Raw genomic sequence first — 20,444 nt, forward strand, 5'->3', positions numbered from 1 at the left:
TTTTAAAAGTCACATGGTGATAACATTAGCTGTATTCATTTTCTTTTTAATGAGACCATTTTTGTCCCGTAGGCACTATTGTATTTGTATAAGTTATTATGAATTATCAAAATGCTTCTCTGATAACTGGAGAAAGAGGCAAGAAGAATTATATGAACCAGAAAAAAAAACTAAAAGGATTATCTGAATTTGAAACTTAGTAGTCTTTGTGTAAGATATTTAAAAATGAATAAATTGCAGTATCTAAAATAGAAAAATAAATCTACCTTTTACAAAATCAGTCTTTTGGGATGAATGGGATTCTAAATAGCTTTTATGCCTAACCTAAGCAAAATTTCAGTTAATTCTGAAAACCTAAAGAGTCATTTTGACAAGCTTTGTGACTCAGTATTAATTTTGTACTTATGTGTTAATGCTTCTAATACAAATAAAAAGGTAACCTTATATTTTAAGCTCAGAAAAGATTGTTTCCCCTGTTTCATTTAAGATAAGTCTTCCTGTCATGATAGGACATACCAAACAGGTACATACACACAAGATTATGGTGACCAGAAAATGAAAGAACCACAGAACTTTAGAAAAGAAATAAAGCTTCCAGCCCTCAGCCTGAAACAATTAAATGGTATTATGGGGAGATTAGTGTGTGTGTTGGGGGAAACCTAAGCCATAAAATCGACCATTGCCATTGTGATCCAATATGACAAGTGATTGATAGGGTTGTGTTCCCCATGATTGAAGGAGGCAAAACAGTCTTGCTGTTTTGCTTATATTGTCTTCTGTTTGCAGAGTCTCTTGCATCCTGTTATAAAATATTATGACCCTTTCCCCCAACTTTATGATGTGGTTTTCTTTTTTCTTTCCGAGAAAGTCAAAAGGAATCAAATATTTCTTTACAACCTGCCATTCAGCTAGAAATTAAACGGCTCCCATCTAACCTTCATTACTAAAGGTTCTAAATTATGTAGAAGTAAATGAGTAAAACTCTGATTCCACACAGTTAACTAAACCTTTTTTTCACAATGTTTAAAATTGAGTTAACCAATTTTCATTTCCTATGCCTTTATCATTTGTTTTATGACTTTTACTGTTATTCAAATACAGATTTTTTTTCAAAGAGAATCCTAGCATTCTTTTAAAGTCAAAATGCAGATTTTATTTTATTGTTTAAAATTCTGGTAAAAGTTTTATTTTGAATATATTTATCTTTTGACCTCAAAAACCCTGAATTCTCATTTGTAGTAACTTCAATATTGTAGTTTTTAGTTTGCCTATGGTAACAGAGCGCTAATGGATACTATTATGTGTTAAATGTGGAAACTATTGGCAGGAAAGAAAGAAAATTACTGCATTTTTTAAAAAGTTTTGGTTAATTCATTTACAGAAGCATGTAGTAAAAGAAAACTTATATAACAAATTTTATATACCTTGGCATATAATTTATTCACAATATTTTAAACAAAAAGCAAGTTTTACATTTTGGACTGATTCATTTCTGGCTTAGGCTTTATGCTTTACTTTTATTTTTTTTTTTATCTGTGCTTATGCACTTCTAAATAAATATCTTAAGTAAAAATTTTACTTCATTTTTTAAATTTATTTTTTAATGTTTATTTATTTATTTTGAGAGAGAGAGAGAGCATGAGCAGAGGAGGGCAGAGAGAAAGAGACAGAGGACCCAAAGTGGGTTCCACATGCTCTTTCTCTCTCTATCTCTAAAATAAAACATTAAAAAAATAAAAATTTTTTAAATAAAGATTTAAAAAATTTGTGACTAGACAGATTTAATAATTTTGTGATTTACATGAGTTTATATCAAAATTTACCATATTTCAAAAATGTGTTTCTGGATATACAATTTAAAGAGAATTGATAGTAATGCTATATTAGACTAGAGCTAAGTATATAAATATGTTTTCCTTATTTTAATTTCTATTTGGTTGCTCAGTAATTCACTAGAAAAAAAGTTGAATCTCACTGTCTGAGAGCTAAATCTTTTTTTTTTTAATTTTTAATGTTTATTTATTTTTGAGAGAGAGGGAGAGAGAGAGCACACATGTGAGTAGGGGAGGGGCAGAGAGAGTGAGACACAGAATCCAAAGCAGCCTCCAGGCTCTGAGCTGTCAGCACAGAACCCAATGTGGGGCTTGAACCCAGGAACAGTGAGATTGTGACCTGAGCCGAAGTTGGATGCTTAACCGACTGAGCCACCCAGGTGCCCCTGAGAGTTAAATATTAAGATAGCAACTTGGCACCTTGTACTTTAAAAGGACATCTCTTTTTCTTCCTCTAAAGAATTGAAGAACTAAAGAGCATTGAATTTGCATTCAAAATATAGCTAATTGACCATCGAGTGCCATACCTACCTATGGACCTCTCTGGATACCTTCCATTGCCCCTAAGTGCCCACAGGTGTCTTTGTGCACCACACTTAGTTATGTTCCCCCAGCAGCCCTCGCATGCTGTGTCCAACCATGCACCCTCAGCCACTGTTGCACACCATGCCCAGCGTTGTGCCCTTGGCCACCCCTGCAAACAGCCCCCAGCTGTTGCAGTGCTTCAGGGGATCCAGCACAGGACTAGTGGCCCAGACCAAGTTTTGGTAACACCACCCTTCTGCTCCTATCACTGCTTCCCCAGTGATGCCCCCCGACCAGAGCTGGCCTGCTAAGTCCCACTAGCACCACAGAAAGCAAGCACAGACCACAACATGCCAAGACTCAGTGCAAATATCTGCACTGAAAGGAAAATTGAGTCAGACAAAACAGCAGGGCATAACAACACCATAGGATACTCTCCCAAAGTACCAGGTTCTGGTGAACAGGGGACACCACTATACGGACTCCAGGACTTCTTCATAAAATCACTACTTTCAAGAACAGAAGAAACAACTGACTTTCTTAACAAACAGAAAGAGACACAGGAAGGCAGACAAAATGAGACAAATGAAAGAACAGGACAAGGCCATAGCCAGAGATCTAAGCAAAACAGATGTAAGTAACATGCCTGATGGAGAATATAAGCCATGATCATAAGAATACTCACTGGATTTGAGAAAGAAAGTGGAAAACGTGAGTGAGACCCTGAACACAGAGATGAGGAATAACATAGCAGACATAAAGAGCACAATATAAATGAAATGAGAAACATGCTTGATGTAATGAACAGAGGATGGAAGAAGCAAAGAAATGAATTAGTAACCTAGTAGACAGAGTAATGGAAAGTAATCAAGCTGAACAAAATAGGGAGAAAAGAGGGGAGTTGCGGCAAGATGGCGGCTTAGGAGGACGCTGGGCTCACCGCACGTCCTGCTGATCACTTAGATTCCATCTACACCTGCCTAAATAACCCAGAAAACTGCCAGAGGATTAGCAGAACGGAGTCGCCGGAGCCAAACGCAGACGAGAGGCCCACGGAAGAGGGTAGGAAGGGCGGCGAGGCGGTGCGCGATCCACGGACTGGCGGGAGGGAGCCGGGGCGGAGGGGCGGCTCGCCGGCCAAGCAGAGTCCCCGAGTCTGGCTTGCAAAAGCGGAGGGGCCTGGCGGACTGTGTTCCGACAGCAAGCGCGACTTAGCGTCTGGGAGGTCATAAGTTAACAGCTCTGCTCGGAAAGCGGGAAGGCTGGAGGACAAAGGGAGGGAGAGCTGCTGAGCCCCCTGACAACAGAGCTAAGTTTGGTGGGGAACGGAGGTGCTCGCCAGCGCCATCTCCCCCGCCCATCCCCCAGCCGAAATCCCAAAGGGAACCGGTTCCTGCCAGGGAACTTGCTCGCTCCGTGCAAACACCCAACTCTGCGCATCTGCGGAGCCAAACCTCCGGCAGCGGATCTGACTCCCTCCCGCTGCCACAGGGCCCCTCCTGAAGTGGATCACCTAAGGAGAAGCGATCTAAGCCTGCCCCTCCTGCCCCCGAGCACCTTGCCTACCCACCCCAGCTAATACGCCAGATCTCCAGCATCACAAGCCTGGCAAGGTGCAAGTAGCCCAGACGAGCCACACCACCCCACAGTGAATCCCGCCCCTAGGAGAGGGGAAGAGAAGGCACACACCAGTCTGACTGTGGCCCCAGCGGTGGGCTGGGGGCAGACATCAGGTCTGACTGCGGCCCCGCCCACCAACTCCAGTTATACACCACAGCACAGGGGAAGTGCCCTGCAGGTCCTCACCACACCAGGGACTATCCAAAATGACCAAGCGGAAGAATTCCCCTCAGAAGAATCTCCAGGAAATAACAACAGCTAATGAGCTGATCAAAAAGGACTTAAATAACATAACAGAAAGTGAATTTAGAATAATAGTCATAAAATTAATTGCTGGGCTTGAAAACAGTATACAGGACAGCAGAGAATCTCTTGCTACAGAGATCAAGGGACTAAGGAACAGTCACGAGGAGCTGAAAAACGCTTTAAACGAAATGCATAACAAAATGGAAACCACCACAGCTCGGCTTGAAGAGGCAGAGGAGAGAATAGGTGAACTAGAAGATAAAGTTATGGAAAAAGAGGAAGCTGAGAAAAAGAGAGATAAAAAAATCCAGGAGTATGAGGGGAAAATTAGAGAATTAAGTGATACACTAAAAAGAAATAATATACGCATAATTGGTATCCCAGAGGAGGAAGAGAGAGGGAAAGGTGCTGAAGGGGTACTTGAAGAAATCATAGCTGAGAACTTCCCTGAACTGGGGAAGGAAAAAGGCATTGAAATCCAAGAGGCACAGAGAACTCCCTTCAGACGTAACTTGAATCGATCTTCTGCACGACATATCATAGTGAAACTGGCAAAATACAAGGATAAAGAGAAAATTCTGAAAGCAGCAAGGGGTAAACGTGTCCTCACATATAAAGGGAGACCTATAAGACTCGTGACTGATCTCTCTTTTGAAACTTGGCAGGCCAGAAAGAATTGGCACGAGATTTTCAGGGTGCTAGACAGAAAAAATATGCAGCCAAGAATCCTTTATCCAGCAAGTCTGTCATTTAGAATAGAAGGAGAGATAAAGGTCTTCCCAAACAAACAAAAACTGAAGGAATTTGTCACCACTAAACCAGCCCTACAAGAGATCCTAAGGGGGACCCTGTGAGACAAAGTCCCAGAGACATCACTATAAGCATAAAACATACAGACATCACAATGACTCTAAACCCGTATCTTTCTATAATAACACTGAATGTAAATGGATTAAATGCACCAACCAAAAGACATAGGGTATCAGAATGGATAAAAAAACAAGACCCATCTATTTGCTGTCTACAAGAGACTCATTTTAGACCTGAGGACACCTTTAGATTGAGAGTGAGGGGATGGAGAACTATTTATCATGCGACTGGAAGCCAAAAGAAAGCTGGAGTAGCCATACTTATATCAGACAAACTAGACTTTAAATTAAAGGCTGTAACAAGAGATGAAGAAGGACATTATATAATAGTTACAGGGTCTATCCATCAGGAAGAGCTAACAATTATAAATATCTATGCACCGAATACCGGAGCCCCCAAATATATAAAACAATTACTCATAAACATAAGCAACCTTATTGATAAGAATGTGGTAATTGCAGGGGACTTTAATACACCACTTACAGAAATGGATAGATCATCTAGACACACGGTCAATAAAGAAACAAGGGCCCTGAATGAGACATTGGATCAGATGGACTTGACAGATATATTTAGAACTCTGCATCCCAAAGCAACAGAATATACTTTCTTCTCGAGTGCACATGGAACATTCTCCAAGATAGATCATATACTGGGTCACAAAACAGCCCTTCTTAAGTTTACAAGAATTGAAATTATACCATGCTTACTTTCAGACCACAATGCTATGAAGCTTGAAATCAACCACAGAAAAAAGTCTGGAAAACCTCCAAAAGCATGGAGGTTAAAGAACACCCTACTAACGAATGAGTGGGTCAACCAGACAATTAGAGAAGAAATTAAAAAATATATGGAAACAAACGAAAATGAAAATACAACAATCCAAATGCTTTGGGACGCAGCAAAGGCAGTCCTGAGAGGAAAATACATTGCAATCCAGGCCTATCTCAAGAAACAAGAAAAATCCCAAATACAAAATCTAACAGCACACCTAAAGGAACTAGAAGCAGAACAGCAAAGGCAGCCTAAGCCCAGCAGAAGAAGAGAAATAATAAAGATCAGAGCAGAAATAAACAATATAGAAACTAAAAAAACTGTAGAGCAGATCAACGAAACCAAGAGTTGGTTTTTTGAAAAAATAAACAAAATTGACAAACCTCTAGCCAGGCTTCTCAAAAAGAAAAGGGAGATGACCCAAATAGATAAAATCATGAATGAAAATGGAATTATTACAACCAATCCCTCAGAGATACAAACAATTATCAGGGAATACTATGAAAAATTATATGCCAACAAATTGGACAACCTGGAAGAAATGGACAAATTCCTGAACACCCACACGCTTCCAAAACTCAATCAGGAGGAAATAGAAAGCTTGAACAGACCCATAACCAGCGAAGAAATTGAATCGGTTATCAAAAATCTCCCAACAAATAAGAGTCCAGGACCAGATGGCTTCCCAGGGGAGTTCTACCAGACGTTTAAAGCAGAGATAATACCTATCCTTCTCAAGCTATTCCAAGAAATAGAAAGGGAAGGAAAACTTCCAGACTCATTCTATGAAGCCAGTATTACTTTGATTCCTAAACCAGACAGAGACCCAGTAAAAAAAGAGAACTACAGGCCAATATCCCTGATGAATATGGATGCAAAAATTCTCAATAAGGTACTAGCAAATCGAATTCAACAGCATATAAAAAGAATTATTCACCATGATCAAGTGGGATTCATTCCTGGGATGCAGGGCTGGTTCAACATTCGCAAATCAATCAACGTGATACATCACATTAACAAAAAAAGAGAGAAGAACCATATGATCCTGTCAATCGATGCAGAAAAGGCCTTTGACAAAATCCAGCACCCTTTCTTAATAAAAACCCTTGAGAAAGTCGGGATAGAAGGAACATACTTAAAGATCATAAAAGCCATTTATGAAAAGCCCACAGCTAACATCATCCTCAACGGGGAAAAACTGAGAGCTTTTTCCCTGAGATCAGGAACACGACAAGGATGCCCACTCTCACCGCTGCTGTTTAACATAGTGCTGGAAGTTCTAGCATCAGCAATCAGACAACAAAAGGAAATCAAAGGCATCCAAATTGGCAAAGATGAAGTCAAGCTTTCGCTTTTTGCAGATGACATGATATTATACATGGAAAATCCGATAGACTCCACCAAAAGTCTGCTAGAACTGATACAGGAATTCAGCAAAGTTGCAGGATACAAAATCAATGTACAGAAATCAGTTGCATTCTTATACACTAACAATGAAGCAACAGAAAGACAAATAAAGAAACTGATCCCATTCACAATTGCACCAAGAAGCATAAAATACCTAGGAATAAATCTAACCAAAGATGTAAAGGATCTGTATGCTGAAAACTATAGAAAGCTTATGAAGGAAATTGAAGAAGATTTAAAGAAATGGAAAGACATTCCCTGCTCATGGATTGGAAAAATAAATATTGTCAAAATGTCAATACTACCCAAAGCTATCTACACATTCAATGCAATCCCAATCAAAATTGCACCAGCATTCTTCTCGAAACTAGAACAAGCAATCCTAAAATTCATATGGAACCACAAAAGGCCCCGAATAGCCAAAGGAATTTTGAAGAAGAAGACCAAAGCAGGAGGCATCACAATCCCAGACTTTAGCCTCTACTACAAAGCTGTCATCATCAAGACAGCATGGTATTGGCACCAAAACAGACACATAGACCAATGGAATAGAATAGAAACCCCAGAACTAGACCCACAAACGTATGGCCAACTCATCTTTGACAAAGCAGGAAAGAACATCCAATGGAAAAAAGACAGCCTCTTTAACAAATGGTGCTGGGAGAACTGGACAGCAACATGCAGAAGGTTGAAACTAGACCACTTTCTCACACCATTCACAAAAATAAACTCAAAATGGATAAAGGACCTAAATGTGAGACAGGAAACCATCAAAACCTTAGAGGAGAAAGCAGGAAAAGACCTCTCTGACCTCAGCCGTAGCAATCTCTTACTCGACACATCCCCAAAGGCAAGGGAATTAAAAGCAAAAGTGAATTACTGGGACCTTATGAAGATAAAAAGCTTCTGCACAGCAAAGGAAACAACCAACACAACTAAAAGGCAACCGACGGAATGGGAAAAATTTTTCGCAAATGACATATCGGACAAAGGGCTAGTCTCCAAAATCTATAAAGAGCTCACCAAACTCCACACCCGAAAAACAAATAACCCAGTGAAGAAATGGGCAGAAAACATGAATAGACACTTCTCTAAAGAAGACATCCGGATGGCCAACAGGCACATGAAAAGATGTTCAGCGTCGCTCCTTATCAGGGAAATACAAATCAAAACCACACTCAGGTATCACCTCACGCCAGTCAGAGTGGCCAAAATGAACAAATCAGGAGACTATAGATGCTGGAGAGGATGTGGAGAAACGGGAACCCTCTTGCACTGTTGGTGGGAATGCAAATTGGTGCAGCCGCTCTGGAAAGCAGTGTGGAGGTTCCTCAGAAAATTAAAAATAGACCTACCCTATGACCCAGCAATAGCACTGCTAGGAATTTATCCAAGGGATACAGGAGCACTGATGCATAGGGCCACTTGTACCCCAATGTTCATAGCAGCACTCTCAACAATAGCCAAATTATGGAAAGAGCCTAAATGTCCATCAACTGATGAATGGATAAAGAAATTGTGGTTTATATACACAATGGAATATTACGTGGCAATGAGAAAAAATGAAATATGGCCTTTTGTAGCAACGTGGATGGAACTGGAGAGTGTGATGCTAAGTGAAATAAGCCATACAGAGAAAGACAGATACCATATGGTTTCACTCTTATGTGGATCCTGAGAAACTGAACAGGAACCCATGGGGGAGGGGAAGGGAAAAAAAAAAGAGGTTAGAGTGGGAGAGAGCCAAAGCATAAGAGACTGTTAAAAACTGAGAACAAACTGAGGGTTGATGGGGGGTGGGAGGGAGGAGAGGGTGAGTGATGGGTATTGAGGAGGGAGGTCACCTTTTGGGATGAGCACTGGGTGTTGTATGGAAACCAATTTGTCAATAAATTTCATAAAAAAAAAGAGGGAGAAAAGAATTATGCAAAAACAAGAATAGACTTAGGGAATTCAGTCACTACATAAAATAAATAGCATTCATATTATAGGAGTCCCAGAAAAAGAAGAAAGAGAAAGAGAGCAGAAAATTTGTTTGAAGAAATAATAGCTGGAAACTTCCCTAATCCAGGGAAGGAAAGAGATTTCCAGATCCAGAAGGCACAGAGAGCCCCCAGCAGACTCAGCAAAAGCAGATGACACATAGACATATTGTAATTAAATTTGCAAAATATAGTGATAAAGAAAAAAATACTTTAAAAAGCAAGACAAAAGTAGTCATTAAATTACAAGGGAAAACCTGTAAGGCTAACAGGAGATTTTTCAACAGAAACTTGTAAGCCAGAAGGGATTAGCATGATATATTCAAAATGCTGAATAAGAAAGGTCTGCAGCCAAGAATATTCTACCCAGGGCAGCTCTTTCTGCCCACAGGTCCTGTCCCCATACTTTAATAAAATCACCTTTTTTTTTGCACCAAAGAAAAAATAATAATAATAATAATATCCAGTGAGGCTCATTCAAAATACAAGGAGAAATAAAGAGTTTCCCAGATAAGCAAAAACTAGAGGAGTTCATGACCACTAAACCATCTCTACAAGAAATATTAAAAAGGACTCTTTGAGTGGAGAGACCAAAAGTGACAGTGTAGAGTAGAGGTAGGAAACACAAAAACAGCAAACAAAATTTTTTCTGTAAAAAGTAAAGGAACTCTCAAAAAAAGGATATAAAATACAATAACGTATACCTAAAATGTGGGGAGGAGAGGAGAAAAGAATGTGTTGAAACTTAAATAACCATCAACTTAATATAGATGGCTATATGCAGAAGAGGTTATATCCAAACCTAATGGTAACCATATATCAAAAACCACTAATAAGTATGCAAATAATAAAGAGAAAGATATCCAAATATATCATTAAAGAAATCCAGCAAACCATGAAATAGAGAAAGACAAAAAAGGATCAGAGAAAATGTTCAGTAACAACCACAAAACAAGTAATAAAGTGGCAATAAATATCTATCAATAATTATGTTGAATGTAAATGACTAAATGCTGCAATCAGAAAACATTGGGTGACAGAATGGATTAAAAAAAAAAAAAGACGTGTTTATTTGCTTGCTACATGCAAGAGACTCATTTTAGACCTGAGGATACCTGCAGGTTGAAAGTGAGATGAGGGAGAAACATTTATCATGCAAATGGATGTCAAAAGAAAGCCAGAGAACAACATTTTTATCAGATAAAATAGACTTTAGAACAAAGACTGGGGGTACCTAGGTGGCTCAATCAGTTAAGTGTCCAACTCTTGGTTTGGGTGTGAATCCCACATCGAGCTCTGCAGTGGCAATGTGGAGCCTGCTTGGGATTCTCTCTCACCCTCTCTCTCTGCCCCTTCCCCACTTACACTGTCTTTGTCTCTCTTAAAATAGACTTTTTTAAAAGTAAAATAAAGTTTTTTAAAAAGACTGTAACAAGAGACAAAGCAGGACACTATATAATAATAAAGGGGATAATCCAACAAGAAGATATAACAATTGTAAATATTTATGCACCCAACATAGGAGCACCCAAATACATTAAACAATTATGGCCAAACATAAAGGAACTAATTGGTAATATAATAATGTAGTAGGGGACTTGAACACATCACCTACATCAATGGACAGATCATCTAAACAGAACATCAACAAGGAAATAATGGCTTTGAATGACACACTAGAACAGAGGGATTTAACACTTATATTCAGACATTTTATCCTGAAACAGAGTACATTCTTTTCAAATGCACATTCATGATAAAAACCCTCAACAAAATAGGTTTAGAGGGAACATACCTCATCATAATAAAGGCCATCTATGAAAAACCCACAGTTAACATCATCCTTAATGGGAAAGAAGTGAGAACAAGACAAGGATGTCTGCCCTCACCACTGGTATTCAACATAGTACTGGAAGTCATAGCCGTAGCAATCAGACAACAGCAAAAACAACAAAAATAAAAGGCATCTAGATTGACAAGGAAAAAGTCAAAGTTTCACTATTTGCACATGACATGATAATATGTATAGAAAATCCTAAAGGCTCCACTTTGCTAGAACTGATAAACATAAAGTCACAGGATACAAAATTAATATACAGAAATCTGTTGCATTTTTATACACAGATAATGAAGCAGCAGAAAGAGAAATTAAGAAAACAACCTCTTTTACAATTGCACCCAAAACTATAAGATCCGTAAGAATAAACCTAACCAAAGAGGTAAAAGACCTAGACTCTGAAAACCATAAAACACTGATGAAAGAAATTCCAGACGGCACAAAGAAATGGAAAAACATTCCATGCTCATGGATTGGAAGAACAAATATTGTTAAAATGTCTTTACTATCTAAAGCAATCTACACATTTAATGCAATCCCTATCAAAATACCAACAGCATTTTTCACATAGCTAAAACTAACAATCCTAAAATTTGTCTGCAACCACAAAAGACCCTGAATAGCCAAAGCAATCTTGAGAAAGAAAAGCAAAGCTGGAGGCATCACACTTCCAGACTTCAAGTTATATTTCAAAGCTGTAGTAAGCAAAACAGTATGGTAGTGGCATAAAAAGGATGTGGAGAAAAAGAGAACACCCATGTACTATTGGTAGGAATGCAAACTGGTGCAGCCACTGTGGAACACAGTATGGAGGTTCCTCAAAAAAGTTAAAAATAGAACTATATGATCCAACAATCGCACTACTGGGTATTTACCCAAACTCTACAAAAACACTAATTCAAAGGGATACATGAACCCCGATGTTTATAGCAGCATTATTTAAAATAGCCAAGGTATGGAAACAGCCCAAGTGTCCATCAACTGATGAATGAATAAAGAAGATGTGATATATATCTGTATCTATAGGAATATCATTCAGGATATTGCCCTTTGTGATGACATGGATGGAGCTAGAGAGTATATATAATGCTAAGTGAAATAAGTCAGTTGGAGAAAGACAAATACCATAGGATTTCACTCGTATGTCGAATTTTAGAAACAAAACAAGCAAAGGGGAAAAATGAGAGAGAAAAAGCAAGAAACAGACTCTATTATAGAGAACAATCTGGCGATTACCAGAGGGGGTGTGGGGGATGGGTTAAATAGGCGAAGGGGATTAAGGTGATGATCACTTGCCATGATGAGCACAGGGTGATGTATGGAACTGTTGAATTAACTCTATTGTACTCCTGAAGCTAATATAACACTATGTTAATTTACTGGAATTAAAATTAAAAATTAAAAAAAATGTAGCTAATTATCCTTTTGTTTATAATAAAATGTGTAGCAAGTCTGTGGATTATTAATGGTTGCCAGATCAAACCCCTTGCTGTAAGGTGAGACTCCACGCTAACAAGAGCTTTGCTTTTCTTTCTCCAAATCTAGTCAAGAGATAGGATTCACTGGCTTCCCTTTTCAAAGCATTCTGGTCATGAGGTTCTTTTTAAGTTATGATTTCCATTTCCTGTGAGATATGTAAGACAGAGGTTTTTATTGTCATTTTATTAGGTGGGAAACTAAAACTCAGAAAAATTAAAATGAATTTTCCTAGGATTTTTCATAACTAATAAGTAATTAGAATCCAAATCTTGATTTATTGTCTAATATGCTTAGCCTGTTAGCATGTTCTGTTTTTCAGTCATAAGCCATGGTTCTCTGAATTTATTTTCATATTTATCCCAAGAAGTTAGTCATTTAATTGGAATTCTTTTTACTCAGTGATTGTCTTTAGGTCATATTGCTGACAATTTAGGTGGAGAATAGATTAACTTATTTACCCTTTGTAAATACAGTTTTGAGCCTTGCAGTTTTACAACTGTTGTTGGTTAACATATTAGGAGGAAAATCAAATTTATGGGTTAAGCAATTAACTTTATTGAGTGGCATGAACAATTCTAATAAAGCTAGTATAATTAATGTCTTAATCATAATGGTGCTGAATTCTTTGATCATGTATCTTTATAACATCTGCTAAGGGGTATATGTTTTGTAGTGTTGATTCTAAGACATGTTTATTAAAAGATAAAGTGTAGTAAATTGATTCCTCTAGTACAATTTTTACTTGAAAGAGTTGTAAAACTATTTTTTATACCAAACATTCTAAAGGGGTTTTTATTTAATAGCAACTTATTTTTTCTAATATTTTCATAATTTTTGCTTTTACAGTCAGATGCTGGAATTTTTCCCAATAGATTTTACAGTCTAACAGTTTTTTAAATGAAAGGGAATAATTTTTGTGATCCAGAAATGTGATTTCACTGAAAGCAAAATATTTTTAGTATGGCTTTGAATTGTATAACCTTCAAGCAGAATTTTTGGTATTAATCTTATGTCTGTCATGCTCTTTCCTTTGAACTGACTTTATCATTGTTTACAGAGAGGCACAAGCAGCCACTTCCAGGAATGGAGGTAGTGATTTAAAATATTAAATTTGTATATTTAAAGACCTTTCAAATCTGAAAATTTACAGCAGTTTTGAGTCCATTTTATGCTGAATATTAAGGCCTTTTTTTTTTAATATAATCACGCCTCACTGTCTTGTTACTGTAGCTTTTCCCTACAAACAATGGCAAGTGTTAAAATTGTTACATTGCAAATTTTCCAGGGAGAAAAAGTTTCAAGAGTTGCCTTTTTAAGAGTAATCCAGGAATATTGCCAAAGTCTCATTTTAATTCCATTTCCTCTTGTAGTATTTAGATTTTTATTGTTATATTATGCTTCTAGTCTTACTAGTCAGAATGATTAGAGACCGTAATATTGCCTGAATAATGAGAATATTTGGTAGGAAAACTGCTTGACAGGTATTCTTACCATCAATTTTGTTGTCATTTTATTGTTGGTAATTTCAGAAGATTATTTTTGAATATCAGAATAAATTCTGTAAACACGAAATTATATTGTTTTGCTTTCTAATGTCATCCAGAGTATGTAATATGTATATGGAGGAAATATTTTTAGACATGTAATTCCTTAAAGCCTTTGTAATAATATAGACATTTCCTTTAAGTTTAAAGATAAATAGTGGAAAGCTTCCCACAAACTGTTAAATAAAGACTGTGCCCTTGTAGGTGGCCCCAGAAGAATTTAAGACCAGCATTGGCCGAGTGAATGCATGTTTGAAAAAGGCTCTCCCAGTCAATGTGAAATGGCTGCTCTGTGGTTGTCTCTGCTGCTGTTGCACACTGGGTTGCAGCCTGTGGCCTGTTATTTGTCTCAACAAAAGAGTAAGTAACCATTTTATTGTGTAACCATAAGAGCTAACATTTATTGAACACCTTTATATGCCAAGTACTTTATATGATTTTTTAAATTCTCATAACAGTGCTATCCTGATTCAAGAGGCAGACTTGGGGACAGAGCTAAAGTCATTTGCCCAGCCTTTATTAACACTTTGTTAGTTAATATGAATTCCCACTATTTTAAATAAGTGAAATATAAATGTAGTACAGGAGTAAATACAAATGTAACTAGGCTACTTTCTCCTTTTACAAAACCCAAAGCTGTGATTTGAAGTATTTCTAAGCTACACATAGGAGATCGTGTCTTCAGATCTAAGGAAAAGCAAAAGTGAGAGTCACTCTACAAAGCTGGGAGGAGATCCCGCTTAGTTTTGAACATGTTGAAATAACATTATAACAAGACATTACTAGTTACATCATGCATTTAAGACTAATATCTTATTTCATCTTCTTTAGAACTTTAATTTTGTCTTCAGAATGTTTTTATTTTCAGTGGAAAGAAGGAAGCCACCCTGGACCACATTGATGACTTCATTTAAACTTTTAAATAATAATTAGCCTACTGAACCATCTTCAAAATTACAGCACCTTGTACAGCTATAATTAATGAATGATACAGTTGTTTCATAAAGGCCAAAAATGTTAACAGTTATTTTTTCTTCTCCATTCTTTCTCCTGCCCTTCTTAATGTGTACTTCAAAAAGGAAAATAATGAAACACTGCCATCCCTATGACTTTTTGAATGGAAAAGTTAAACATTTTATTGATTCTTAAGTACCAGTAGGTCAGAGCTTAACTTTAAGTAAAGCTTAGTTTATTGTTTGTCAAAGCATGTACTGTATTTTCAAATGGCTTTCTAGAAGTTAAAAAAATTGACAACATAAATTTGTTTCCCTAATTGTCATATCTTTTAACAATTACAAAATAGTGATTCCTGTCCATTCCCATTATTTTAAAGCCTCAGTGTGAATTAATTATGATTTAGATTTTCTATCACACAAATACAGCTAATTTTAATTACTTAAGAACAGATTTTTTTGGTTTTAATATTATTCAGGATCTATCTTTTTTACTGATGACCTTACTCTTGGCCTGTTTATTGATACTTTCACCACAGGTCCTGAAATAGAAGCATTTTTTTCAGTCATGTGGCTTTACTTTGAGAACTTTTGATAGTTCAGTGGAAAGTGAGATATTCAATGGAAAGTGAGATTAATACTGATGCTGTGATTTCACCCTAGCCCCCATTACTTTGGTTAATTAATTATTCATATTGAAGTTGAGGTGTCAGTGCACAGATCTTCCTCAACTTACAGTGGGGTTACATCCAGATAAATTCATCAGAAGAAAATATCATAAGTGGAAAATGCATTTAATACACATAATACACATTTAATACACATAACCTACCAACCAACAATCTAGGCTAAATTAACCTAGCCTACTTAAGTGTGTTCACAACACTTACATTAGCCTGTAGTTGGGCAAAATCATCTAATGCAAAGCATATTTTATAATGAAGTGTTAAGTAGCTTATATAATTTATTGAATACTGTACTGAAAGTGAAAAACAGAATAGTTGCATGGGTACAGAATGGTGATAAGGGTATCAGTTGTTTATCCTCGTGATGACATGGCTGACTAGGAGCTGTGGTTTGTTTCCACTGTCCAGCATTACAAGAGAGTATAATACTGCATATTACTAGCCCAGGAAAATATCAAAATTCAAAATTTGAAGTATGGTTTCTACTGAATGTTTACAGTTTTCACACCTTCAGGAAGTTGAAACATAGTAAGTATAACTATCGTTGGTCAGGGACCATCTGTATTCTTAGACCACTAATCTGTCAGTTTAAAAACATTTATTTAGTACAGATTTTCAAACTGTCATCCTGTGGGCCAAATCTGGACCATTCTATTTTTTAAACATTTGAATCAGTTGCCAACATTTAAAAATTGGAATATTTAGGGTCACCTGGGTGGCTCAGTCGGTTGAGCATCCAACTTCAGCTCAGGTCATGATCTCATAGCTCATGGTTTCAAGCCCTGCATCGGGCTCTGTGCTGACAGCTTAGAGCCTGGAGCCTGCTTTGGATTCTGTGTCTCCCCCTCTCTCTGCCCCTAACACACTTGCATTCTGTCTCTGTCTCTCTCAAAAATAAATAAACATTTAAAAAAATTTTTTTAATTGGAATATTTAGGGGCACCTGGGTGACTCAGTTGGTTAAGCATCTGACTTTGGCTCAGGTCATGATCTCACGGCTCATGAGTTCAAGCCCCCCGTCAGGCTCTCTGCTGTCAGCTCAGAGCCTAGAGCCTGCTTCGGATATGTCTCTGTCTCTCTCTGCCCCTCCCCCACTGGTTTTCTCTCTCTCTCTCTCTCTCTCTCTCTCTCTGTCTCTCTCTCTCTCTTACCCTGTCTCTCTCTCTCTTTCAAAAATAAAAAAATAAACATTAAAAAAATTAAAATAAAATTTCAGATAGCCAGCCTCTTTTTTTAAGATCTAATGATCTGACCAGTTGGACCCACATCCCTATATTTCAGCAGTTGGCCCTAGCTGAGTGTTGGTTTCTGCCTTTAAATAGGGCATGAGGTCTCCGATTCACCACAGAACCACCTGGCATTTATATTATCTGCCTTGCTCTCTACAGTTTATAGTTACAGCCCTTGATTTTTGTACATGATGTGTTGTTAACACACTAGAAAAAACACTACACACGTGTTGGTAACCTTGTGCAAGATACTGCCCTTTCTGGAGCCTCAGTTTCCTTACCTGCAAAATTGGGATAATATTACTTAATTTTAAGATAGTGTGATGATAAAGAAATTTAAGGTGCCCCACTGCTTTTGTGTCCACAGGGAGACATTTTTAAAAATAAAATACAATAATTTAAGAACTTTTATGCTTTCACTACTGATTCCTGATCTGTAAACTTAAGTTGTATAGACTCTAATAGTTTAATTGTAAAGATGATTAGCATTCATTTGCCCAAATCCCTTATTTTACAGGTGTGGAAGCAGATCCAGAGAGATGAAGTGACTTTCTCAGTGTCACATAGTAAATGGCACACCCAAAAAAATATTTTTTTCTGTTTGGTTTCTGTCTCTTGTAACACTGTATTTTCTTGACTACATCATGTTTCCTAGGTCATATTTCCTATTGCTGGGACAAGAAACATTAGGATAAGTGGTATAATAAATAGCCCACTGAGTTTTAATTCTTTAGCAGGGGTTGGCAAACATTTTCTTAAAGGACCAAATAGTAAATACTTTAGGTTTGTGGGCCAGAAGTCTCTGTTGCAATTACCCAGCTCTCCAGTTTTCATATGAAAGCAGCTATAAGCAATATGTAAATGAGTGAGCATTGCTGTATTCCAATAAAACTTTATTTACAAAAACTTGCAGCAGACCAGATTTTGTGGGCTAGTTTGCCATCCTGCTCTAGCCAACTCTAATGGAGTATCTAGCTTTATGAAAGTCATGTCTGTGTTCATCCACAAAATAAAATGGAAATAATGTAGTTACATTGACCTATGTCACAAGGTTGCTTTGTAAACTGTTTGTAAAATGTTTCCAATAAAAAGGCCACCTGGATGGCCCAGTCAGTTAAGTGTCCAACTCTTGATTTCAACTCAGGTCATGATCTTACAGTTTTGTGAGTTTGAGCCCCACATCAGGCCCTGTGCTAATTGTGCAGAGTCTATTTGGGATTCTTCCTCTCTTTCTGTCCCTCCCCTGTTTGCACTCTTTGTCTCTCTCAAAATAAATAAATAAACTTAAAAAATGTTTCCAAGAAAAGAACTTTGTAAACTGTCTACCTTAATGAACATTTTTTTTTCAGCCAGTATACTTCATGGATATATTTTCTAGTAAATTAGATGAAAGAAAAGAAATACACATTAGGGTGTCCTGAGTTCTTCCTAGTCACTTTTGGCTCTGATAGGATTCTATGACTGCATGGTATATGAACTGAAGGTTTTCATTTACCCATTCTTACATTTAGCACTGAAACAACTGTGATATTATAATCAATAGGCCTATTCATGCCACCATGTTTAAATTTGAAATTACTTTTTAAATGTTACCTTTTTTTGCTATAATATTTGCTAAATTGAAAGTGTTGTTCAGATGAAAGGGACTGTTCTCTCAGTCTTGCAACATGAATATGATGTTATTTTCCTTCTGTTACAATTTCATACTTTGTATGACTTTACTCTTTTTAAATTTGTTGTGACTTGTTTAGTGGCATAATATATGGCCCATTCTGGAGAATACTCCATGTACACCTGAGAAGAATTTATATTATATTGTTGTGGAACAGAGTGTTCCATATATATCTGTTAGGTATAGTTGGTTGATAGTGTTGTACAAGCCTTATATTTCTTTTGAAATTTATATGTTGAAGTTCTCCCCCCTAATCTGATGATATTTGGAGGTGGATGGTATATTGGTCTTTGAGAGGTAATTAGGTTTAGATGGAGTCATTAGGGTGGGATTCTCATGGTGGAATTAGTGCCCTTATAAGAAAAAAACAGAGCTTGCAGCGCCTGGGTGGCTCAGTTGGTTAAGTGTCTGACTTCGGCTCAGGTCATGATCTCATGGTTCTTGAGTTCAAGCCCCATGTCGGGCTTTGTGCTGACATCTCAGAGCCTTGAGCCCGTTTCAGATTCTGTGTCTCCCTCTCTCTGCCTGTCCCCCACTCATGCTCTCTCTCTCTCTCTCCCCCACAAAAATAAATATTAAAAAAAAGAAAGAAAAAACCAGAGCTTGCACTTTCTCCACAGTGAAAGGTCACAGCAATAAGGCAGCTGTCTGCAAACCAGTGGCCAAGGAAACCAAGGAAGAAGGCTCTCCCCTGAACTTAACAAACTGTGCTAGCCCTCTGATCTAAGATTTCCCATCCATTAGAATTGTGAGAAATAGATTTCTGCTGTTTAAGCCATTGAGTCTCTGGTATTTTGTTATAGCAGCCTGAGCATAAACATATACTGTCCATCTTTTTTCTCTTGTAACACTTTTTTTTAACTTAAAATCTATTTTGTCTGATATTATAGCCACCTCAGCTCTTTTTGTTGTTGTTGTTGTTGTTGTTGTTGTTGTTGTTACTGTTTACATGGAGTAGCTTTTTCTATCCTCTCACTTTCAAACTATTTTGGTCTTTGAATATAAATGGATTCTTATGTAGACAGGATATAGATGGATTATGTTTTTAAATTCATTCTGCAAATCTCTGCCTTTTAATTGAGAGTTCAGTCTATTTACATTTAAAGTGATTAATGGTAATATTAGTTTGCTAGGACTACCTTAAAGTATCACAGGCTAGGTGGCTTAGACAATAAATTTATTTTCTCACAGTTCTAGAGGCCGTAAGTCTGAGATCAGCGTGTTGAGAGAGGTTTGTTTTTTTGTGTTTTTTTGTTTTTTTTTTTTCTGAAGTATCTCTCCTTCGTTTATAGATGGCCATTTTCTCTGAGTCTTCATCTGGTCTTCCCTCTTAACATGTCTGTGTCCTTATCAGAAGTGATCAGTCATAGTGGATTACAGCTCACCCTGATTATCTCATTTCAACTTAATTACCTCTTCAAAAACCCTGCATCCAAATATACGCCCATTCTGAGGTACTGGCAGTTGTGACTTCAATGTATGAATTGGGGGAAAGTAGTTCAGTCCATAACAGAAAAGGAAGGACTTCTGCCATTTTGCTATTTGTTTTCCATATATCATACATATTTTTACTCAGTTACTCCATTATTTCCTTATTTTATATTTAATTAATGTTTGTAATGTACCATGTACCTTCTCATTTTCTTTATATATATATGTGTATATATATATATATATATATATTTTTTAGTTATTTTCTTAGTTGTTACCCTGCAGATTATAATTAACATCGTAAACTTATACTGGTTTGAATTACTGTTACCTTAATTTTGGTAATACACAAATTCT

At 37.1% G+C, this 20,444-nt stretch overlaps 1 protein-coding gene across 3 annotated transcripts in view; it reads left to right on the top strand.

Annotated features, from left to right (window-relative positions):
• Positions 1–20,444, top strand: part of CHIC1 (cysteine rich hydrophobic domain 1) — an 81,432-nt gene that overhangs the window by 25,000 nt on the left and 35,988 nt on the right. The window contains exons 3-4 of one of the 3 annotated variants that reach the window (XM_043569875.1): positions 14,321–14,476; positions 19,949–20,111. In XM_043569875.1, coding sequence (XP_043425810.1) covers positions 14,321–14,476; positions 19,949–19,990 — 198 coding nt within the window. In that variant the 3' untranslated portion in view covers positions 19,991–20,111. Of the gene's footprint in view, positions 1–14,320; positions 14,477–17,501; positions 18,013–19,948; positions 20,112–20,444 lie in introns of those variants that run through there. The other 2 variants (XM_043569874.1, XM_043569873.1) reach the window with 2 other exon arrangements.

Source organism: Prionailurus bengalensis, chromosome X (assembly GCF_016509475.1).
Source record: "Prionailurus bengalensis isolate Pbe53 chromosome X, Fcat_Pben_1.1_paternal_pri, whole genome shotgun sequence".
In the NCBI taxonomy this organism is placed as follows: domain Eukaryota; kingdom Metazoa; phylum Chordata; class Mammalia; order Carnivora; family Felidae; genus Prionailurus; species Prionailurus bengalensis.